Source organism: Python bivittatus, unplaced genomic scaffold (assembly GCF_059951505.1).
Source record: "Python bivittatus isolate LINGU-HERP-01145 unplaced genomic scaffold, Pbiv_v1 ctg000690_np1212, whole genome shotgun sequence".
NCBI lineage: Eukaryota > Metazoa > Chordata > Lepidosauria > Squamata > Pythonidae > Python > Python bivittatus.
The window spans coordinates 17,886,580-17,911,446 of NW_028277096.1; the positions used below are offsets into that span (position 1 = coordinate 17,886,580).

General features: G+C 45.5%; 1 protein-coding gene across 3 annotated transcripts in view; it reads right to left on the reverse strand.

The window, feature by feature from the left end:
* CUEDC1 (CUE domain containing 1) overlaps positions 1–24,867 on the reverse strand; it is an 85,636-nt gene that overhangs the window by 16,622 nt on the left and 44,147 nt on the right. For 2 of the 3 annotated variants that reach the window (XR_015798168.1, XM_088152326.1), the window contains exons 2-6: positions 21,312–21,463; positions 17,604–18,245; positions 10,819–10,946; positions 6,760–6,886; positions 4,973–5,156 (exon numbers count right to left, since the gene is read on the reverse strand). Coding sequence is in view for 1 of the 3 variants with exons in the window: in XM_088152326.1 (XP_088008452.1) it covers positions 4,973–5,156; positions 6,760–6,886; positions 10,819–10,946; positions 17,604–17,894 (730 nt within the window). In the remaining 2 variants the exon portion in view is untranslated. Of the gene's footprint in view, positions 1–4,972; positions 5,157–6,759; positions 6,887–10,818; positions 10,947–17,603; positions 18,246–21,311; positions 21,464–24,459; positions 24,549–24,867 lie in introns of all 3 variants that reach the window. The other variant, XR_015798169.1, reaches the window with a different exon arrangement.

The window sequence follows — 24,867 nt, forward strand, 5'->3', positions numbered from 1 at the left end:
TACTTCAGACGCCGCGTCCCGTCGCTCCCCCTTGGTCTGGCTTCGGGTCACCGCCTTTGCAGCCAGCCTGCTGGCGGGGATGACGGAGTCCACGATCTCCTCCCGTAGGCTGGCGTGTTGGGGCATGCGAGACAGTCCATCCGCTAAGAAGTTGCGCTTCCCGGGGATGTGTTTCAGTGTGAACCTGAACCTCCCGAAGTATTGGGACCACCGTGCCTGTTTGGGGGATAGCTTACGCGGGGTCTTCAGGGCCTCGAGGTTCTTATGGTCCGTCCACACCTCGAACGGTTCAGTTGCCCCCTCCAGTAGATGCCTCCACGTGGCCAGCGCCCACTTGACCGCGTACGCCTCTTTCTCCCACACCATCCACCTCCTCTCCGTCTCGGTGAATTTGCGGGAGGCGTAGGCGCACGGGTGGATGGCCCCCTCCGGGCTGGGTTGGAGCAGGACTGCTCCCGTTGCCACGTCTGATGCATCCACTTGGATTATAAACCGCCGGTCTGGGTCGGGATGGCGCAGGATCGGCTCCGCGGTGAACCGCTGTTTTAGTTCCTCAAACGCCCCCTGGCATTCTGCAGTCCACGCGAGTGCCATGCTGGGCTTGGGGGTTTCCCAGTGCCCTTGGTTTTTAGCAGGTCGGTTAGGGGAAGGGCGATTTGGGCGAAGTTCGGGATGAACTGACGATAGAAGTTCGCAAACCCTAGGAAGCTTTGGAGTTGCCTCCGGGTTCGCGGCGCTTCCCAGCCCAGGACATCCCTTACTTTCGCCGGGTCCATCTCAATTCCCCGGCTGGATATTCGGTAGCCGAGGTAGTCTAGTTGCTCTCGATGGAACTCGCATTTTGAGAGCTTTGCGTACAGCTGTGCCTTCAGCAGTCTCTGGAGCACCGTGCGCACCAGGCTCACGTGCTCCGCCAGGGTCTCGGTGTAGATGAGGATGTCGTCCAGGTAGACCAGGACGCCCCGGTAGAGTAGGTCGTGCAGCACCTCATTAATTAGCTGCATAAATACCCCCGGGGCCCCTTTTAATCCGAACGGCATCACGGAAAACTGGTAGCTTCCGAGCGGGGTGTTGAACGCCGTCTTCCACTCATCTTTTGCGCGGATCCTAACTCTGAAGTAGGCTTCGCGCAAGTCCAGTTTTGTGAACACCCTCCCCTTCGACAGATGCGACATCAAGTCCTTCATCAGGGGAGGGGGTATTTGTACTCCGTGCTGATTGCGTTCAGCCCCCGGTAGTCTACGCACATACGGAGCGAGCCGTCCTTCTTCTCCCGGAATAACACCGGGGCCGCTAATGGTGACTTCGCGGGTTGGATGAATCCCCGTGCTAGGTTCTTGTCTATGAACTCGCGCAGGGCTCCCATCTCCCTCCTCGACAGGGAGTACATTTTTGGCTTAGGCAGGGTCGCTCCTGGCTCTAGCTCGATGGCGCAATCACTGGGCCGGTGTGGTGGGAGCTGGTCAGACTCCTTCTCCCCGAACGCTGCCGCCAGGTCTCGATACTGCCTCGGGATTCCGCCGCCCGTCGGGGGTTCCCCGGGTCCGGCCCCTCGCTTTGCGGTTGCCTCGCCAGTCGCCGCTGCCTCCCCTCGCCTCGGGATCGTGGCGGGTCTCCGGGGTCCCGGCGCTGCTGCTGCTGCTGCTGCTGTTGCTGTCGCCGCCCGGGTCTCGGGCCCCATCTGCTCTCGTCCCGTCTCCCGGTGTCCCGGACCCTCCGCTTGTCCGCCGGTGGTTGCGGCTGCCTCCGTCTCCGCGGCTCGGTCCCCTCTGCTCTCGCCCCTCGCCGGTCTGTCGACCCCGAACCGCACTGCCTCCGCCGTCCAGTCGACTCGTGGGTTCCGCCGCCGCAGCCACGCCAAGCCGAGTACCACCGCGTAGTCGGCCACCGGGACCACCACGAACCTCAGTTCTTCCCGGTGACTCCCGATCGTCATCTGGACCGGCTCGGTGTAATACTGAGCTGGTCCCCCCCCTGCCAGCGTGCCATCTAACTGGCTGAATGAAATGGGCTCCCGGAGGCGCCTCAGCTGTAGCCCGAGCCCCGAGACCACCGCTGGGTGCATCAAGCAGTGGGTGCAGCCCGAGTCCAGTAGCGCCCGTAGCTGCGCCTCCCCTCCGGATCTCACCCCCGGACGTGTATCCTCACCCGGAACGGTGGGCAGTCCTCGTCTCCTATTGGGTCCGCGCGCCTCGACTCCCCTGCTCGCACTGGGACGCCGTTCAGTGCGAGCGCGCCTCGTTTCCCGCCGGCTCCGAGTCCTCTCCGGAGGATGCTGTCTCTGGGGTCGACCACCCCCCGCGTCCTTTCTCGGTCACCGCCGCCACTGCCCCCTTCCGCGGTCGGTCACCGGTCCTTTTCCCGTTCGCACGCGGGGTTTTGACTTCGGGCCGTGGTGGGGCGCCTTCCCGCTCCGTCGGGCACTGCGCCGCTCGGTGGCCTCTGCCTCCGCATCGGAAACACAGATTCGGGGCTCTGGTCGCCTCTCGCCTCCCGGTGGACTGCCGTCGACCGCTCCGTCTCTCCTCGGGGGTCCTCTCCCTCGGCCGGTCCCTCGTCTGGTCCCGTCGTCTTGTGCTCTGTTGGATCTGCCGCCACGCCGATTCCGCCGTTCCGGCCAGCCAGATCCAATCCTTCACTGTGGCCGGGTCGTCCCGCCCCAGTGCCCGTTCCAGGATCTCTGGGTTGAGTCCCCTCTTAAAATACTTCACCTTCAGGGACTCCGGCCAGTCCGCGAGCTTCTCGGCCAACCTCCGGAACTCCAGGGCATATTCCGATACCGATTTGCCCCGCTGCCTGAATTGTAGGATGTCGTCCTCCGCCCGCTTGGCGCTCAATGTGTCCTCGAATCTGTCCCGGAGCGCCTGCATGAAGTCCGGGAAACTCCGTAGTTCCGCCGCGTTGGCATCGTACAGCCCGATCACCCAGCTGGCGGCTTGGCCATCTAGCAGCTCGGCCACGTAGGATACCCTGTCCTCGTCTCTAGCGAATAGGTGACCACCCCTCTGCATGAACCCCCTGACGTGCGTCAGAAAGTGCGGCAGCTGTTCGGGGTCCCCTGAGAACTTCCCAGTGATACCTCGAAGTCTCAGGGCGTCTGCCGCCCGTTGGTCCTCCGACCGGGGCGCCGTGGGTGGTGCCGGCGGGGGTGTCGGACCGCCCCCCTGTCGCTCGCCTCCTCGTTTACCGCCGGTGGCCCCACTCTCTGCAGTAGGGTCTGGAGCATCGCCTCCACGGCGTCTAGGCGTCGCTCGACTCTCTCCTCTAGTCGGGCGAATTTCTCGCTCCACTCTCGGTCCCGGAACCCCGAACCCCGGGTCATCGTAACGCCCGAATCGTCTGGTCCTTGATTCACGCCCATCGACCACCGCTCGGATGGAGTGCGCCCGGCCCTGGCCGCTGCCCCGTCGCTCCCGGGCGGCTCCGACCGCCCTTCCGCGAGCCTGGATCCCTCGCGCTCCAGCTGACCCACGGATTCCTCGTCGCTGGTCATGCCTGTATTGAGAAAGAAAACGCTCCTCGGTGGTACCGGGTAGCGCTGACGGTGAGTCCTGGCTTTATGTGAGATTTGCCCCGTTCGACAGAGAAACTCTCGTGACACGTGTGGTTCACAAAGAAGGTTTACTCATGCGTAACGTAGTAGTCACAAGCAAAGCCAGGACTGGCTTGGTACAATTGCATCACTTGTTATATTCCCCCTTCCCGCGCTTTTTCCCGCCTCGTGATCGCGTTGCGGCTGTGGGCAATTAGGCCCCCCAATGTCCCCCCTGATCGTTCATGATGGCAGGGTCGGTCAGAGTCCATTGTCCTTGATTGCCAGTCCCCCTCCGGCTGGGTTGGCCCCTCCCTGCTACGTGCAGACCCGCGGGTTCTGTGCTGCGTTGCGATCTTGTTTCGCTGCCCTGCGGCCCCGTTCCTTGCTTGCTCGCGCCGTTATCAGTTCGTAATTAAAAGCTTCCGCTGCGGTTTTCCTGTTTAGCTGGCCGCAGGTGGCTCGTTAATTAGCGGCGCTTTCGGTTCCTCTTTTCCCCGCTAGCTACCGCCGGTGGATTCCGCGTGGTCTGGTTGCGAGCTTCCCTGCAGCCCCGTGCTTCCCTGAAACCTCGTGCTGACCGAACCTGACACATCCAACCACCTCTTTTTTATGTGAGTCATGCATGGATGACCCATGTAAAAAATAGGTGGGGCACCATTCATCAAGTCATGATCGCTACCTTTGTATTTTTGAGATACGTGCACCCCTTTCCATGGATGCCCTGGGGCTGGGGCCCACTTTTCTTTCTCAGTACCATTTTTTGCATCCTATGTTTCTGTTACTTTATACTCAAAATGGTGGACAGCCTTTGGAGCATTTGATGTATTGGTTCTCTGTTGCACTCCTTGTTCTTATATACCCCCACAGTTTGGGACCAGCAGGGAGCCCCAGAAATTGAACTTAGAAATAATAGATTAATGCTTAAAGTAATTTATTTAAGGGTTAGATCAGTGCTTCTCAAACTTGGCAACTTTAAGATGTGTGGACTTCAACTCCCAGAGTTGCTGGCTGGGGAATTCTGGGAATTGAAGTCCACACATCTTAAAGTTGCCAAGTTTGAGAAACATTGGGTTAGGTTGTCTGATTGCCTGTACTCTGATCAGGGGCTTCAGAGGAAACCTCTCCAACTTGGCAAAATCATGGCTGTCATTCTCTGGTTGGAGAGGAAAGAGTGATTTTTTTGTCTATTTTCTAAGGATCAAGCTATTTTTTTCCCCTTAACAAGAACAAGTACTGGACATCAAGCTACACTCCAGAAATGTTGTGCTAAGACACCAGTAAGGTGATTCAACAAAATATCCCACCCATTTTAAATCAGTCTAGTGTGTTGGGTTGACCTGGGCATTGTGACAATGACCTTTCCAAGCAGAAGACTATTCTCTACAAACCAGGAACAAGCAGAAAAGAGCTACCAAGGGTTCTTGAATGGCCCATTACCTCTTTCAAGGGCCAGGAGGAAATCTCGGTTCCTCTGCAGCTCCTTCATGAACTCTTCGTTCTGGAGGAACAGGGCGATCCGCTCATCTTCCAAATACTGCTTCCATTTCTTCTCCTGATCCAATGAGCTCTGGGCCCTCTGGTTTCCAGGACTCTGTGTGGTTTGATGACAGCTTTGGGTACTCTAAAAAGAGGTTTTAAAAAACCACATCTAATTTCTAGGTACAACAGAAGCTGCTTCATATGTTAACCATAGCAAAACCAGATTCACACAGAGCCCTAGACCTCGGTGAATGCAGCAATACAATCACAGATTTGCAAACATAAGATTCAAAGGCAATTGTTTTAAAAGGGTACAGGTAGTCCTTGACTTACGACCACAATTGGGACCAGAACTTCCATCACTAACTGATGTGGTCGTTAAGTGAGTCACACCTGATTTTATTACCTTTTTTGCCATGGTCGTTAAGCGAATATGGCTTTCCCCATTGACTTTGCTGTTCAGAAGCCCCTTGGGAAGGTCACAAATGGTGATCACATGACCCTGGGATGCTGCAACCATCATAAATCCATGCCAGTTGCCAAGCACCTGAATTTTGATCACGTGACTGCGGGGACGCTGTGATGGTCATAAGTGTGAGGACTGGTCGTAAATAACTTTTTTCAGAGCCATCGTAACTTCAAACAGTCATTAAACAAATGGTCATAAGTTGAGGACTACCTGTACTTTCAAAAATATTATACCTAAAATAAAGAAAAAAGACATGGAGAAAGCTGCTTCTTTTGTGACTGAAACCTCTCCCACCCCAAGCTTTAGGGCTGCACTGGATGCTTCAGTCTGTGTATGGACCAAGCTGGATGTGTGATGCAAACTTAGCTAGGGAAGGTTGGTTCTCCATCGCATGCTAAAAAAAAAAAAAAAGCAGAGGGAGGGTGCAATTTGGAAAGGGAGAAGCAGTGAGCAAAGAGGGGACATTTAATCTTCCCCTGTTACTTCCCATCATGTCCCTTTCTGAGGGATCCTCTTGCATTTAGAGAAATTAGCTCCCCACTTTGCCTTCCTCTTCCAAATCATACGCTCAGGTTTTTCCTCTTTAGAAATCTGTGGACAGACGACAGCCAGGGCCCTCACCTAGACGTCTAATAACGGCAGCAGCACAGCCACCACAACAAATGGAAGGTGACTAGGACAGCAGAGTGTCCTGAAGAAAGCATGTAAAGGCATCCTTGAATTGAGCTGCTGGTGATTATACACGTAGGGAGTAAGGAAGGTGACGCGGATGGGGATATGCAGGTGCTGTTACCTAGGCACAAGGGGCTGAAGCATTTTTTAAGTCCAGAACATCCGGATAGCAGACGCTTCTCTAATTCACTGAGCTGTAAGAAGGAGGAGGAGGTCCAGCACACCCAGCCTTGCAAGATTCTGTGACTATAGCCCATCTCAAGTTTTAGCCTTCCTGTTGAGTTGATTTCATGGTCAGGTTTATCTAGTGGGGCTGACAATATGAGCATATCCATGTAGTTTTCTTGGCAACAAGACAAAGTGGTTTGCCATTGTCTTTTTAAGGATGCTTTCCCCCCCAGTCTGGCCTGGAGCCCTGGAGATGACTTTATGGTCCTCCATCCAAGTCCTAACCAGGCCCAATGCATCTGTGCTGAAGAAAGTATGAGAATATCAAATCCTCTCGTGACACTACATATCAGTGATCACACCAAATGGATGTCACAGCCCACTCCCCCGGAGCAATGTGTTCCCACTCTAAATACAAAACGTCTCTATTTCCCACCTGTACCGTATCCATTTGCTGCGGTAAGATGCGGAGGAAGTCATCCGGAAGATTCCCTAATAATGGCGGGTTCCAGTCCCTGTATCGCCTTTGTGCTTGTGAACCACTGGAATTCTGGATATCCGTCCTGCTCGGTCCAGAAAAAAAGCAAATTACAATATTTTCAACTCCACTTTTCTTAAAAGACTGGCTCTTTTCTAAACACCTGTTCATTAAAGGACAATCACCAGCGTTCACAACACAATGCAATAACATCATAATCATATTTTCCATTAAAAAAAAAAAGGTTCTAGTCCTTAAGCTTAGATAATAAACATGACAAATGTTCTTAATTAAAAAGCAATAAAAATTAATAAAAAAAATAAACTCGATAGATGTTATTGCAACTTCAGGCTGGGAGTAAAGATGTAGAGTTAAACAAGAGTCTCATTGCTCTGAGACTTTTTTTCACTGCTCAATTCGCCCCTTCCCATAAAGAGCAGAAAACCCTCTAAAAAAGCAAAAATGTGGAATGGAATGAACCTGCATACAAACTGCAGAATCCAGTTTATGAGATGCATATAAATTGGGAGTCCCCTGCTGCAGAGATTTGAATGTCTCCCCTCACACTGATTCCTCAGAGGAAATCCGCATTCAGGAGAAGAACTGCAAAAAGCCATGGAGGGAGGAGAAGGGGAGGAGGCTAGGAACACCCACCAAGGGAAATCCTGCTAGGATTTCAGCAGACGGGGAAAAAGCTGTCCAGAGTTCTTTAACTGCCATGCACACAGGAGAGCTCTTGTGGAAGAAGGCACAGAGCCAAAGGAGCAGAGGAATACAGGAAGTCCTCATTTAACGACCACAATTGGGACCAGCAACTCAGTTGTTAAGTGAAGCAGTTGCTGAGTGAAACTGTGACTGTGCTTATGATTTTCCTACAGCTTTCTTTGGCTTTACAGACCTGTGAAGGTCATAAATGCGTGGACTGGGCGCAAAATTACTTTTTCATCACTGTCATAACTGCAAAGAGTCACTAAACGAGGCAGCTGCTAAACGAGGACTGCCTGTAGAGGAAGAAGCAGCTTTTCAAGCAACAGAGTACTCCAGACCTGAGCTTATTGCTGCAAATGCACTTGGTGCCTCAAAGCTGGAATTCGCCATCTTAGTGCCTTCAATGGAGCGTAAAAAGCTGAGCAAGATGCTGGCCCACTCAGAGAAGAAAACAAGTGGGGGAAAAAACAGGATGTGGAATAAATGGAGAGCCAGGGTGGTGTAGTGGCAAAGATCACAAGCAAGGAGCAGGGAGAAACACAAAGGGGAAAATATAGAAAAGAGATTTTTAAAGATAAATGATTAGATATCTATAACTGTGAGAGTCGGAAACCGGTTTTCTTTTTCTCTTTCTCCTTTTTTTTTCTTTCTCTCCTTCTCTTTCTTTCTCTCCTTTTTCTTTTTCTTTTTAGTATATTATAAATAGTAATGTAATTGGAATTGCAATAATTGTAATTGTATTAATTCGTGTTTCTTATTTGGTGTATATGTATATAATAAAATTCATAATAATAAAAAAAAAGGAGCAGGGAGAAACAGGATTTAACCCCCTCCGCCACAGAAGCTTATGCGGTAACTTTGGACCAGCTCCTTTCTCTCAGCCCAACCTACCTGACAGGGTTGTTGCTTGGGGTAAAAATAGGAGAGCGTGTATGTATAGCAAGGGAAGCGCTTAAAATGCAAATATTCTGCTCAACCCAGTGAAGTAGTTCCCCTCTCAAAAGTTTCCTTTCCTGTTTTCTTTATATTTTTCCTTTTTCATTATTTTTTCATGAAATATTACCATTGATAACAAGGGAAAAAAGGATATTATAAAGGGAAGGAAAACATCCAAAAATCTGTATGTGTGTGTGCGTGGGTGCGTACATCACTTGGAAGTATCAATGCACAAATATAATGCCATCTTAAGGAAATGTGGACTGTTCATTAAGTCTCATGGCTTCTAAATTCCCAGGATTGGGGCCACGAAGGACAGCCACTTCAACGCATCCATCTGCAGGGATCCAAGGTGTGGGGTGCACCTCTGCTTCCTTGGAGTTTGTCCTCAACTGGAGCTGTTGGGGGCTTACAAAAACCCCTTGAGTTCCAGGTAAGAACATTGAGTCCTCATTTGCTCCCCCAGGAAATGTGTTATTGCACACTTCCCTTCACAGCATGTTTGTGTGTGCATGGCTACAAAGAGAGAATAAGGAACCATCACATCTGGGGTGGGGGGTGTCAAAATCTGCAAGATGACAGGCACCAAGTTGCAATCCAAATCCTGCCCTTTTGTATGTATATAAAAAATGAGGTAGCGATGGAGAGGATTATCAGTGACCGTCCATTTCAACCAAAAGAGAGCCGGTTTGGCCTAGGGGTGAAGCCCCCAGGCCAGAAAGCAGGAGACGGTGAGTTCTAGTCCTGCCTCAGGCATGAGAGCCGGCTGGGTGACTTTGGGCCAGTCCCTCTCTCTCAGCCCAACCCACCTCGCAGGGTTGTTGTTGTGGGGAAAATAGGAGGAGTATTAGGTATGTTCACCACCTTGAGTTATTTATAAAAATAATAAAGGTGGGATTAATTTTTTTTTTTAAAAAGACACAGGACAACTGCACAGCAAGGCCACATGGGGAAGCAGCCTTGCTTTTTGGTTTCCTTTTTATTTTACAATCTGCCCCTTCCACTATTTATTGCCCCAACCAAAGGGGGGCTGCGGAAAAGAGTCAGAATAGCAGGGAGGGCCGCACAACACACACAATGAAGGGGTGGGGCTCTGATGGTGCTGTCACATCCACTATCTTGCAGATGCGGACACCCAGCCAGTCATGAATGCCCCTGACCCCAGTACAGGTAGTCCTCATTTAGCGACCACAATTGGGACTGGCAACTTGGTCATTAAGCGAAGCGGTCGCTAAGTGACACCGCAACTATGCTTACGATCTTACTTCAAGTTCCCTTTGCCTTACAGACCTGCGAATATGAGGATTGGTCGTAAAGTTACTTTTTCATCACCGTCGTAACTGCAAACAGTTGTTCAACAAGGCAGTCGCTAGGTGAGGATTACCTGTATAACATTTTTCTCCTCTTTGGAAAAGAAGTGGGAACAAGCAGGGGATTGGGAGCAGGGTAAATAGGAGGAACTGATCTGCACAAATGTCATTCCTATCAGATGCTTAAAAAAAATAACCAAGGTCACAGGAAACTACTTCAAAGCATATTATGGGATGTCAGATGCGGGGTCAATATCAGAAGGAACATCTTAACAGTAAGAGCAATTTGATAGTGGAATCAATTACCTAGGGCAATCCTTTCCCAAACTTGGCAACTTCCAGGTGTGTAGATTTCAACTCCCAAAATTCTCATTAATGGCCATGTTGGCTGTGGAATTCTGGGATTTGAAGTCCACCCACACCTACAAACTGCCAAGGTTGCGAAGCACTGATCTAGGGCAAGCAAGACTATCTCTGGTCTACCAGATGGAACTCCCAGCTTTCCTCTGCTTTGTCCATGCTGGCTGGAGCTGTCGTTCATCATCATCTGGAGAGCCACAGATGACCACGCCCTTGATTCAGGCCGTTGTGGCTCTCCCTCACTAGAGTCCTATCCACAGAGGCTGGGGAAACATCTGCTGGCAGTGTCGCAGCGCTGGATTTCTTATCCTGAGGTGAGGTTGGACTAGCTCAGTGATGGCGAACCTATGACACGCCACGACGTTTTGGGTGACACGCCAGCATTCACCAACACCCGACAACAACTATTCTCCCTGTCTGAGTTACCAAAGAAACTGAGTTTGTTTTACTCATATTTCATTTTTGTAATTATTTGACGTTTCTTTATATGATATATAGCACAACACATGATTGGACTGCATTTTTTTTAAATAAGTGAATATGTAAAGAATTGTTTCTCTTTTGCTGGGGGGGGGGGAACACACCAGCAGAGTCAAGTTAGGCATTTTCCAAATTTTTGACACACTGAGCCCAAAGCGTTCACCATCACTGGACTAGCTGGACATTTCCAGCTCTATGATTCTGGATCTTAATGTCTACATACCGGGGTGGTGGTACGGGAGGAGTCTGCAAGTACTTTCGGTCATAGACATGCATATCATAGGAAGGAGGAGAGTAAACTGGTGGGGGCTCCTCATCTGAACTGTCAGGTTCCAGCGTCCGTTCCAGAATCTAAACCAAATGAGAAAAAGGTACATGTTCATTTGAGTCCCTTTGCTCGTTATGGATAATGATCACCTTCCCACACTGACTGAGCAATCTGGCTCTTAGAAGGAAGACATGGAGCCTGTGATTCTAGATGATGAGTTGCGTGCAAAGGCAAAAGGGACTCAGGGAAACACAAGCGGAGGGGAAGTGGGTCAAGGGAAAAGACGCAGAGGGGAAACGGAGGGTCTAAGGAAATGAAACCTCAGTTCAAAGAGTCAGAAGATCAAGAACAGAAGATTAAAGAGGGAAATGAGAAAAGCAGCTGGACCAAGAACAGGGAACAGTTACGTATCACTTTCCAGTGTTCCCGCAAGGGCTGAGTTGCCACTCCAAAGTGATTTTGCAGATTTCAGGCTGCATGATGCGATGGAAACATTTGAACCCAGTTCCTTAATGGCTTCAGTGAACTACGAACAGACTATCTCCCACGGCCGGCACCATCCAAATGCATCTGAAGAATGGAGGTAAACCAGCCAGCCAGCACCGAGAGAACAAATCCAGCCTGCCTGGACAGCACAGTTAAATGGTCCTAGGACTTCCAGTCACCTCACACACGTGGAAGCGATTTCATTGCACCCAGCTGCTAAAGTACCTGCACTGGTCATGGGTGCCTGTAGGAGTGGAGAATCAGGGCACATGGGTAGAAAAGGTATTTTCCAAAACATTCCCATTACCCTTTTCCCGTCAAACAGACCTCCTCTCGTGCCTAGTTTCTGGGTACAGTTTCCATCCCCTCTTTTTGCAGAACGTGCCGTGACATCATTATCTCCAAATGGTTGGGAGGTCTGCTGGGGACAGTCAGTTAGCATAGAGGGAGAAGGATATGGGAGACACAGAAGAGAACTGTCAGCTCTGAGAAAGGTTTAGACGTTCCAGCATGACTGGGATTTTGGAAAACAGAAAGTAGATACGTGAACTCTGGAATGATGGCCATCGTAATCCAACATATCTGGACAGCAAAGGCTGAGAGAGCGTAGGTCCTCCTTCTAAAACTAGCAAGCCTGTGCAATAAGGGTGTGCAGTTCTTCCAGGTTGTGGAAGAATAAGTTATGATTTATGGTTTTGATGATTAGACAAAATTATAGAAAGAAGGGAGACATGTTGTAACTTTAGAGAGAGAAGTAGATTTATAATTGTACATATAACTGCTGTAAAGAAGATTGGAAGCCAGTTCTTGACTTTTATGAGATGTGCTGGGGGCCACATTCCGAAACAAGCTCGCATGAAAATTAAACTGGATATGATGTTTTTGACATTTCAGTGCAATACACACTGAATATTGTTAACATGCTGATTCTCCAGTCAGACATGAAACCCTTGTTCTCCTTCTGTCCTATTAAAAAAACGGTTTGTTAATTTTTCCTGCAAAGGGTTTCTGCAAAGGGACTTACTCCGTGCAATGCGAGGTCTGCACAGATTACAGTAGCACTAAACTGAAGACAACCTGTATCCTGGTCTGGCAGATACCTAAACCTCCTTCTTCTGTCTGCTTCTACAGCACTGAGAATACCAACATTACTAATCCCTAATGGGCCCCATTATGCCTGACAAGGGGAGCCAGGTTCACCTTCGGGGGTCACCAAGTACACAGGCCTGCAAGAACTGTCAGCCGAGGACAACGTTTTGTCCTTAAGCTACCCCAGGAGCCATACTAAGGAATGCTGGGATCCAGCCTGTTTTGGCAGGCAGGACATCTGCCATCATCTTGCCGGGAGATTTTCACACCCGTGAATAGTTGACAGTGTGCTGCACAACCCCAAACTTGCTTGCAGCTGTCTCTTTTCCTAAGCACCAAGCACAGCCTGTTTTAGTCAAGAACTGCTTTCCCATTAGGGCCGTGTTTCTCAACCTCAGCAACGTTTAAGATGTGTGGACTTCAATTCCCAGAATTCCCCAGCCAGCCATGCCTGTCTGTCCTGCATAGTTTTAAAAACCAGAGTAAAAATGAGTACAAACTAAAATAGAGTAAGAAGGAAAGAAGAAGAAGAAGGAAGAAATAAAAAAGAAAGCTAACGTGCAAAAAGAAAAAAAAAAGGGGAAAAAGGTAGAAGAAAACAGAAAAAGAAGAAAAGATGTAAAGAACTGGCTTCCAATCGTCTTTACAGCAGTTATATGTACAATTATAAATCTACTTCTCTCTCTAAAGTTACAACATCTCTCCCTTCTTTCTATAATTTTGTCTAATCATCAAAACCATAAATCATAACTTATTTTTTTTCTGTTTTCCACAAAAAGTCCATAAAGGGCTTCCACTCAGCAATAAACATAGATATTATCTTTTCTCTAATCAAAGAAGTCATCATCTTCGCCAACCATTCCCCCATTGTGGGTTGTGCCGAATCTTTCCATCTTTGTGGGCACAATAATCTTGCTGCAGTTATCATATACAAAAACAAAGTTCTATGACTTCTTTCCAACATCAGTCCCAAAAGAAAGACCTCTGGTCTCAACTGTATATTAATCTTTAACATCCTCTGAATCAGTGTGTGTATTTGAATCCAAAATTTTCTAGCTTTTTTACATGTCCACCAAGCATGATAAAATGTCCCTTCTTGTTGTTCACATTTCCAACATAAATTTGAAATGCCTTTATACATTCTAGACAATTTCTCTGGTGACATATACCAATGGTACATCATTTTGTAAAAATTCTCTTTAAGATAGTATAAATTTCAATCCTTTCAACCACATATTTTCCCATTGTTCCATCTGTATATTATAACCAATGTTTTTAGCCCACTTTATCATACATTCTTTCACTTGTTCTTCTTCTGTCTCATATTTCAATAAAAGTTGATACATTTTAGCAATTACACGTTCACCCTTTGTACATACACAGTCCTTGCTTAATTACCACAATTGGGACCAGAATTTAGGTCGCTAAGTGGTGCAGTTATTAAGTGAATCATCACGTGACCAGACCCAATTTTATGACCTTTTTTGTGGTGGTCATTAAGCCAATCACTGCAGTTGTTATGTGAATCACGTGGTCATTAAGCGAATCGTGTGGTTCCCCATTGATTTTGCTTGCCAGAAACCGGCTAGGAAGGTCAAATAGTGATCATGTGACCCCGGGATGCTGCAACCACCCAGATTGTGATCACGTGACCACAGGGTCACTGTGATGGTCATAACCCAGGGTACCAGTCATAAGTCACGTTTTTAGTTCCATCGTAACTTCGAATGGTCATTAAGCGAACGTTGTTAAGCGACACCTATCTGTAATTCCATTTCAAACTCAGTCTTACAATGTTCAAAACCATAAACTCTTTTGTCTACTTTAAATTTTGCTAACACCTGTAAATAAGAAAACCACTGGCAACTATTCCCCCCTGCCATAGTTCTTCTCTTGATTTTATTTTGTATTCTCCTTGACAAAATTGTAGTATCTCACAATAAGTTAGCCATTTGTATTTCCTATTATTTCTCGTCTATAAAATGCTTCTTGTGCTCAGAGCCACAAAGAGAAATACAGTGGTACCTCTACTTACGAACGCCCCTACTTACAAATTTTTCGAGATACGATCAGCTCCGGCCCCAAAAATTTACCTCTACTTACGAACTCGCCTCGACTTATGAAACGGATCCACGGCCATTTTCTGCCCATTCCACGTGGTCCGCGGCCATTTTCCGCCCGTGCCACGTGGTCCGCGGCCATTTTCCCACCCGTGCCACATGGTCCACGGCCATTTTCCGCCTGTGCCACGTGGTCCACGGCCGTTTTCCTGCCCTGCCGTGTGGTCCACGGCCATTTTCCACCCATGCCACGTGGTCCGCGGCCATTTTTCGCCCATGCCACATGGTCCGTGGCCATTTCCCCCGTTCCACGTGGTCCGCGGCCATTTTCCCGCCCATTCCACGTGGTCCGTGGCCATTTCCCACCCATTCCACGTGGTCCGCGGCCATTTTTCCTCCCATTCCACGTGGTCCACGGCCATTTTTCTGCCCTGCCACGTGGTCAGCGGCCGTTTTTCCGCCCGTGACGCGTGGTCCGCGGATGCCGGAACGGATTAACGGTAATTACATTGAACCTTATGGGAAAATTTACTTTGACTTGCGACCAACTCGACTTGCGATCAGAGTCACGGAACGGATTAAGTTCGTAAGTAGAGGTACCACTGTACTTATCTTCTCTGGAAATTTCTTTACTTCTTCTTCTTTTGTGTCTAACACATCCAAAATAGCTTGTGTTTTCTCTTGCCTCTTCTTTTTGAGTTCACTACTATGTTGTATGAAATAACGTCTGATAAAAGCTTTACTTGTGTCCCAAATCATTCTTAAATCATTATCTTTGCTTAAATTATTTTCAAAAATTATTTTAATTTCTTTTTACAATCCTCCACTATTCTTTCTGCAAAACATTTCATTTAATCTCCATCTAAAAAAGATGGATTTCCTTTTATGAACCAAACTCACAGGATTATGATCCAAAAAAGTCTTTGATAATATCTCAACTTTAGAAACCTTAGTAGCCAAATTCTTCGAAATCCATATTATATCTATTCTTGAAAAGGATCTATGTGTTTCAGAAAAGTAGGTGTACTCTCTTGAATTGCCATTTTTCTATCTCCATCTGTCCACAAGCCCTAAATTGTCCATCAAAACAAATAAAACTTTTGGTAATTTGCCTTGACTGATTCTAATATTTTTCTCAGAAGTTCTATCCAGTTGTGGGGAGATCACTCCATTCCAATCCCTCATCAAACACCAATTTTCGTAAGAAAAATCTATTAGTCTCTCTATAAGTCCTTTATAGAACAGTACATTATCCTCATTTGGGGCATAAATTCCCAATATCAGGGTCTTAGTTCCATGCAAATTAACTTCCATCCCAACACATTTACCATGGTGATCAGTCAATACAAGTACTAGTTTTGGATGGGGATTTATATACAAAACAACTCCATTTCTCTTTTTAGTTCCTGCTGAAATAAATTCTTCACCCAAATTTTTATAAATCAAATATTTTATATCCTTTTTTCTAATACGTATCTTTTTAGGCAAATTATATCTTGTTTTAATTTTTTCTAATCATGATTTATTTTCTCTTTTGAGGAGCATTTGCTCCATTTATAATCCACATGAAGCATTTGTAATCCATAATCAAGCCAAAAATTTAGCAGAGTTGATACCTGTAGCACCTAGTTCAGTATCATCCCTTTCCATTTTCTGTTGGACCTGCTGAAGTTTTTGTGTAGTTTCATCTGACACCTCCATTTGAAACTCCTTCAATTCCCTGAAGTAAATTCCTCTCTCTGTAGGTTGCTCTAGGGATCCTCTCCTCCCCTCTGCTATTTTTGCCACTTTTCTGGTGATTGCCTTTGTAATATTGTAATCCAAAAAGGAAATGTCTCAATTGCAAGGGAAAGAGTAAAAGGCAAGCTTTCTCTCTCTTTTTTTTCCTATTTTGTCTTCCTGTACCCTTAATACTTTCATCTCAAATGGCACTCCATAGTTACAGTCAGCATCACATACCTTTATCTCATATTACCTTTATCTTTTGTTTCATAAAATCCACCAATTGTCTACACTCTTTAATAGTTAAAAAAAAAAACATTCCCACGAAGGTCCAGTTAGTTTGTCTATTTTAATCCCAATTTATTCAAAAACACTTTCACCCAAAAATAATCTTTAAAAAATTGTCCCCTTTATCCATTTTAAACTTCCTTACATCCACTCCTCTTAAGCTTTTTGCCAAAAGTTTTTAAATCTTTAAATCCCATTTTTTTTTCTTTTTTAGTCCAGAAAGAATGTTGACTCACCAAGTGGAATTCTCTTATCCTGCCACTCAGAAAATCTCTCTTTAGCTGTAAATTAATTACATCTAAAAGTGTTTAAGAAATGAGCCTTGTGCGAACCTTGTGTCCGTATAGGCTGCAACACGGCTGTGAGCTTGGTTGAAATCCCTCGACTCCCAGCTGCTCAACTCACGAACTGACCGCAAAAACCTCAGTTCTGCAGTCTACTCATGAGGAGGAGCTGTCCAGAGTGCAAGTGGGCAATCTCACAATCTCTCCTTTATCCGGAAAGACAGCGCTGGCCAGAATTTACTGTCTGGCCGCCAATCTCCACCAATGTCTCCACTCCTTCAGGAGCCACAGATCTCACCCGGAAGCCCAGCTGGTTGACTGTACTGACTTTATTGATTTATATAGCTGCCCATCTTGCAATTGTGACTCTGGGCAGTAACCATAAGAATTAAATCAACAGAGAACAAAAATTATAAATAATAATACTAGACAATAATAACCTAATAATAGCATAATTTCACTGAAGGACAATTAATCACTTCCTCACTTTTGGACAACCTCACACATAGTATAAAGGTGGGATCCATCATAATAAAAGGGAGATTAGGGGACATTCTTTGGGTTTGGGTTGTAAAATGGCTTTGGGGAGAGAGTTAGGGATTGTCCTGACCATCATTTTAATTTCCCACCATACTTTGGAGCAGTGCTATCTTGGGCATCCCAGATAGTTAAAATGGAAGCTGCTTGGGTCTGGTTGGAGAAGCACCACCAAATGGGCAAATATAATTACAATAAAAGAAAATCTCGCAAAAAATCTTTCCTCACACTTGCAGCCAAACTTGCAACTACCCCAAAACATGGGAAGATTTACCTCTGGAGGAATACTGTCGTCCGAATCCGAACTCTCGTCACACTCACTGCAGTCCAAATTCATCTGTAACAGTTGATCGATGGTGGCATCTACTGCACCATTGTTGGCCCTCAACACACATTCAATGATGTCATAATCCATGTTGGGGAACATGGTCTTAAAATCCTCCATTGCCTGGTTAAACTCCAGCCTCCGTACTTGCCTTGCGGGGCGGCTATTGTTAAGTTCCTGAGCGGAAGAGCTGTTCCTCGAGCCGCCATTGCTGCTGCTCCGTCGGAACAGACTTGTCATTTTTGATAACCGTTTTTGGAAAATGTTTAAACTTTTTCAAATCAGCTTTTGAGGTAGGAAAAGAAAGAACTAAGAGAAGAAATTTATAAATCCCAGGCCCAGGAGAAGAAGGGGTGAGGCACAATCTGCCTTCCAGTTTAGTTGTCAAGAAGAAGCTATGCAACTGTCTTTCAGCACCACTGGCTGATAATTCACCACAAAATGGAGGCACATTGGAGATGGCGAAGCAAGATGGAGTGGAGTAAACGTGAAGAGTTTCAGCCCTGGATCAATCCGTGACAGGAGACAATTTTGGGAGAAGACTTCTTCAGAAATACATGAGCATCCAAAGCCCCAGATGCATTGTTTTTACTGAAAATAAACAAATGTTTTAAAAAAGGTATAAGCCATGTTATTGTATAGAAAGCTGATATTAATAGCTCTCTCACACTCTCCTGTACAAGGCTTTGTGTAGTTTTGCAGAACTTGAGGTGAGTTTGCAGAAGAAATTCCTGAAATTTCTTTCAATTCTGCTATTTCAAAATATACAACGAGGCAGATTTTTGAAAATAAAAGATACAGACGTCATTATTCAGAAGCAAGAATTCTCGGGGATAGGAAATCTTTCTTCTATCTAAGGACAGATGGTTTAAGAAGATTTCAGTTCTGGATGGTTATTTAAAGATACTTTTCTCTATCTCTTAGACCACCATCAGCCAAGAAGTGGATTCTTTCTCCTGGCTGAATTAAAGTCTTAGTCACAAGTGCCTAAGCTGTAAACAGAAAACTCTAATGGCATAAAATTTGCTGTCCTCACTGGCAGTCTCTATTCTGCCATAGGCACAGTGCTGAGAAACAGTGTTGTCCTTACAGTGTGCAGGGATTGGTGGATTCACCCTACTTTGTTTCCTTCCCACTCAACACATACCATCAGCTGGATGGATGAAAAACACTCAGCAATTATTCTCCTTAATATAGGATGGGACTGTGTTTAGAGGAGGAGGAGAATTTTGACAGATAGCTAAACATGCAAGTTCAGCCTCTTATCAAAACTTGCTTTGGTCTGATGCAAGTATTTTGTTCCAGTGCATTTAAAGCCAGCCTGATTATTAGCTAGTAGTCATGCTTTGCACAACTCTGGAATACTGCTAGTCCAATGCTATTCTGGAATTATGCTAAGCCCATGTCCAAAAGAACACACCTCTGCAAAACACTTGTAGCAAAGCAGAATCACTGCACTCCTTTTAGTCATGGTTTAGCAGTGCTCCAGAAGAGCAGTAAACCTGTGTTCAGAAAGATCCAGTGATGAACCAACTCGTATGGAGACAGCTGCACCATGAAGCAGCAGCGAGAGAATTAAGTTGCTCTCTTACTTGCTCCACTGTGTAATATGCACACACAACCATTGCCACCACTTGTCAGCTGCAGCTCAGGATGATCCAAATTTCAGAGGCCAATCTGGAAAAAGTCTGTTTTGAAAGAACCAGATACTCCTACAGCCCAGAGCAGAAGGAAATCAATGCCCAGGGGATGGAAGAGATGTGTCATGTCCACACCAGTCTAAAGCAGCCAAGAGATGTTGGATTGACCCCACTTCCCTATGAATCACTTGACTAAGACACTGATCAGTGAAGTGCATTAGATGTACCCATGGCAAAACTACCATAGCTGGTTGCCTGCCTAAATGGGAGAAGTCTACTTTAATACTAGAACAGCTAAAGACAACTTTAAGCTGTCTCAGGCTTGATAGAAAACACGCTGAAAGAACTTACCAAAACATCTGGAGAGGATCCAGACAATTGTTTTATTGAATATAGTTAGTCGCTGGACTCCAAGCCTTGGGGGCAAACGAATCTGGATGTCTGAACCCAGCCTATGTTTATTTCTAGTGTCTATCATACAAGAAAAGTTGTGTGCTTTTGTGTGTATGTGTGTGTGTGTGTTTTGGGGACCCCTGGAACTAATGGCACTTACAGGCATTCCATAGCCAACCCTTGGCTTACATGGTGCCCCATACAAAATGAAAGAGAAGGAATCTCTGCTCATAGTCAAAACAAAACCAGTATTATTGCTTTCTGCAATGTGATAATTGAATTTGAATAAAGTATCAAAAACATGATATGAAAATAATAATTTTATCAAAAGCCACTGGAGAAAATGGGATAATTTCACTGATTGCAAAAAGATTTCTTCACTCAATCTGCCATTATTACTTTTTTCAGTAACCTTAACTAGTTCCTATATTTTCTGTATATCGTTCCCATCGGTAGATAAAGGTTGTACTGCATCATTCCAATACAGAACTAACAGCCCCATTTCATTGACAGTCTCAGTGTGTTTCTATGTCATGTCCCAAACACTCCTGAACAATTTGTCAAGAGATGAAACACACAGCCTAGTGGACTGGAATCAAAAAACCCCTAAACTTCAGACATGTCAAACACTCACAGCTCACAGTTCTTTAAATACCTCAAATCCATAAGAGGAAACAAAGTGAGCCAGAACTATAAGGCCAGTGTTATCTTTTAAAACAGCTAGCACACCTTCCAAACAAAACAGAGAGAAGGGAGGAAGGGAATAAATTTATTTCTTATCTTGAATCTACTGATGGATGCAATTACGCTGAGTGCAAATGCATAGCCTGTCTCATTGTTCAATTTCCATCAAGCGGGAGATTTCAAAACTCAAAAGAGATAACAGAAGTTATATTTTACAAAACGCAAAGGTGAAATAACAGGTAAACAGGTTTAACACCATTAGGAAAGCAATGAGTACTGAAATGTATCCCAGCGTTAACAATTCCCTTATCATATGAATGTCTTATGCACTAAAATTCTGTTCTCGTGCTAACCGTTCGTGTTCGTAGCCTAACTGCAGCCCTTGACTACTTAGAATCATTCTTAAGAATTTTATGGAGTAAATGAGCTCGAATAAATAGCACCTATGGTATGGCAACATCACTTGAAGAATATTGCTGTTTTGGTTTTCGTATCTGTCTGTTTTAGTACCTGGTTTGTTCAGAGTATTCTGTCTCCATGATACTGTCATTAGACATACTCCCCACTGCTAAGGCCCTTGCCGATTTAGTTGAAAAAGATACTAACTTCAAATTAAAAGTAATAATTATTAATTAGGCCTAACCATCCCTAAAAATAATTGAAATAAAAGAAGTGCTCTAATATACTTTATTGTATTGGCTTATGCATTCTTTCTTTCTTTCTTTTTAAATCTATTTTGCATTTCTCCATTGACAAATGACTGGGGGAGCCCAATCTTCTCCATGTTGGAGATACTGAAGAGGACCAACTTGGTGTGGGGGAAGCAGAGATTCCTGTGACCACCGACCTCTCCCTCCGTACCCACTCCTTAAGACAACTGCTGTCTTGGTCTAACAGATGAACCTTGGAATTTTAGGAAGTAAGGTTTGAAAATTCATACCTTCAGAAGTACTATTTTGAACACGGAAAAGAGTCATGGGCCACATCACCATCTCATTTCTCCAATAATCCTGAACAAACTGCTTCTGGTCGAGGCAGAGAGAGATTCTGTCATTGTATGTCCACAAGGATGGAGAACGATGGCATAGCAACCTGCAGAAAAACACATGTATTAATGCTGTCATTTCAGATGTTATTGAATGTGATTTATGGATCCGGGCAAAGTCCAAAGTCGAAAAACAAAATTTTCAGCAAAAATTCACAGCTCAGTTGCTATTTTAAATTTGTGTGTGACAAATGATGACAGAGACCAGGGCAATGAAATGAAACCTTTACATGAAGCATTGCAAAAGAGCAGTTAGATTTTGGAGAACCTGAAAGTTCCCCCCTTTGTTATATCAAACTTATATCCTCAGACTCTCACTGGCTGTTTATTTGTTTGTTTGTAATCAATTTAGAGGCCACCCAACTCTTAATGACTGTGGATGGGTGGCAATTAAAAAAACACACACACAAGAGTTCATGAGCGGCCAGAAGAAAGAGAAGCAAACAAATAAACCAAAATGTCCAACATGGGCTTAACTATCACCTTGCCCCAAGGCCTAGCAGAACAGACAGGTATTTAATGTCCTCCAGAATGTCATCAGGGTGGGAGTCATCTGGATCTCAGGGAGATCCATGACAGAATAGGCCCATTTCCTGGGTCCCATTAGATGACACTGCTTAATCGATGGGACCTGAAGCATACCCACTCTGCAAATCTCACTGGATGGCCAGAAACAACCCCTTTGAGGCATGCATGTGACATTGCAAAGCATACAGAAAAAGGGGGGAGCTTGTATCATGACGTAACTTTCCTCATTCTGACCCCTCTTGCCCTTACATCGAAACTGCTGCATTCAGTCAATAGCCCTTAAGAGATCTGTCCCCCATCAATTTATTTAAGCTGGTCATGGAATGACCCATTTTTGAGATTTGCGTTTGAGGCACTGAACCATAAATGAGCTAAGCAACAGCCACAAAATTAGCACGCCATGCAAATGCCACCTCTAGATTTTTAATTGCTTTAGTCATATGAACATTGTCAGAAATTAGATTGTATAATGATCCTAATAACCAAGATGTTCCTAAGAGGGTCCTTTAAAGAAGATTCAAACCTGATCATGATGATGATAGAAGGAGAAGGAGGAGGAGGAGGAGGAGAAGGAGAAGGAGAAGGAGAAGGAGAAGGAGAAGGAGAAGGAGAAGGAGAAGGAGAAGGAGAAGGAGAAGGAGAAGGAGAAGGAGGCTGCCCGACACATAACAACTCTGGCCAATGTATAACAATTAAATGGCTACTAAAAAAATGTAAGAAAAAAAGCACAGATGTCCAGAAGAAGAAAAATCTTCAATTCTAAAAACAGTACAGCTCAATCCACCACTCAGTCTAACCAAGGCCTGGGGAAGAGCCTAGTTTTCAGAGCTCTTTTAAAAACAGTCAGGATGGAGCCACATAGATCTCATGATGAACGTTGTTCCAGAGGACTGGGCCAGGTAGTGAAGAACTGTTATACAATCAGTCTACCCAATCCCAACAAGGAGACATGGAGCTTTCTCTATCCGCTTAAATTCTGAGTCATCTTCCAAGGCAGCCTCATGTATTGATGCCATTTGAAGAGCAGGAAGCATCTGTGGCCAAGAGTTCTTTTGTAAAGGGACATCTAATGTACTAGTTGCACCCTTCCTGGATCAGGCAGCCCTCCAGACAGTCACTCATACCTTGTCACCTCATGGCTCAACTACTGCAATGTGTTCTACATGGGCTGCCTTTGAAGACCACTCAGGAGCATCAACTGGTCCACAGTGCAGCAGCACAGGCAGTGGTGGGCTTGCCTCGGTATGCCCATGTGACACTCCTGCTTTGCAAGCCCACTAGCTACCAGTTGGCTTCCAGGTGTAATACAAAGTGCTGGTCATTACCTATGAAGCTCTGTGTGGCATATGGCCTAGTTATCTGAGGGACCATGGCTTCTGTCAGCCAGTACTAGCCAACATAGCGGGCACGCACAAGGTCCTTTGGATTAAACAGTGTCATCTAGGAGGACCCAGGAAGCATGCCTCCTCTGCGCCCGCTCTTTGGAATGAGGTCCCCCTGAGGTCTCCCACCCTAATGATGTTTTTGAAAATCTAGCTATTCACCCAGGACTTGGGGTAGTTTGGATGGGACTCCCCTCTTTGTGATATTTTATATTTGCTTTGATGTTTGCATTGCCATTTTGTAGTTACTCTTGCACTTGTTCTGGTTAATTTTGGGGATTTTGTTGTTTTTAAGTTATTCTATTGTTGTGAGCCACCCAGAATTGGTTGGAGCCGGGCAGCATCCAAACTGAATAATTTTTTTTAAAAATGCCTTTATGTTTAGCCCGTCTTCCTGTCGAAAGATCTAGATCAGTGTTTTTCAAATTTGGCAACTTTAGGATGTGTGGACTTCAACTTCCAGAATTCCCCACCCAGAATTCCTTAGCCACCCAGAATTCTGGGAGTTAAAGTCCACACATCTTAAAGTTGCCAAGTTTGAAAAACACTGGTCTAGATCTTATCACTCCCACCATGCATACATTTCATCTGCACCTGGCAGAAGATGTTCCTAATGAAGTTATTTGTAACAGCTCTAACCGTTCCCCATATGCAATGGAAACTGAATCCAGTGCCAAAAAGTGTATGCGTGTCTGTATAGAAATCAGGCATAGGCCAGAAAAAAAAATTGAGATCTGTATCCTGCATAAAAAATGAGATATGATTGAGATACCTCTAACTTCAAGATCTTGTCTTTTTATGTTTAAGCAAGAAGGTGTGGCATTTTTGACTGAAAAATCTACATTCGCTGAGTTGCAGATTTGTAGATATCAGGCTGCAGGAAAGGAGACCCCTTGACTGTCACTCAGCCCTAACTACCTTACAGGTTGTTATCATGGAGGCATTTGGGGGAAGAAATATGTCTGCCACCTTGAGCTCACAAAGGAAAGCTGGATACGGTCAAATATGATTCTAATAATAAATGAAAGTAAATAAATACACTGGCACTCTTTGAGTTATTTTCTTCTCCAATAAAAAGCAAAATGTGCACAAGGGATTCAGCATCAACCTGGATCACCGTTTTAAAAGCTTACCATTATTCCATGCCACATTTTGGACTGGCTCACGCATTAGGCTTAACCCGGTCAACAGCTAACCATGTCAGATCTTCTTCCCAGTGAATCTGTAACACACAATCACTCTACGCTGGTCAACAGCCCACTCACTTTCTTCAGCCCTGCCTGGTGTCTCATGAGCCTTTATGCAGACAAATGCTAGCGAGGTTAGCACAGGAAAAAGAAGGATTTGGAAGATACGCATTCATCTCTACCAGTTCTTCGGAATAAGGGCCTTGCATGTTCAGCTGCTCTACAGTGTCATCTCTTTCTCTTGAAGGACTGAGTGAATGTGACTTAGATACCACTCCACAGCTGACTAGGTTTTGAGGTTTACACAACATGGCTGATCAGGGAAGGGTCATTTGTCTCACGATTGTCCCAGTA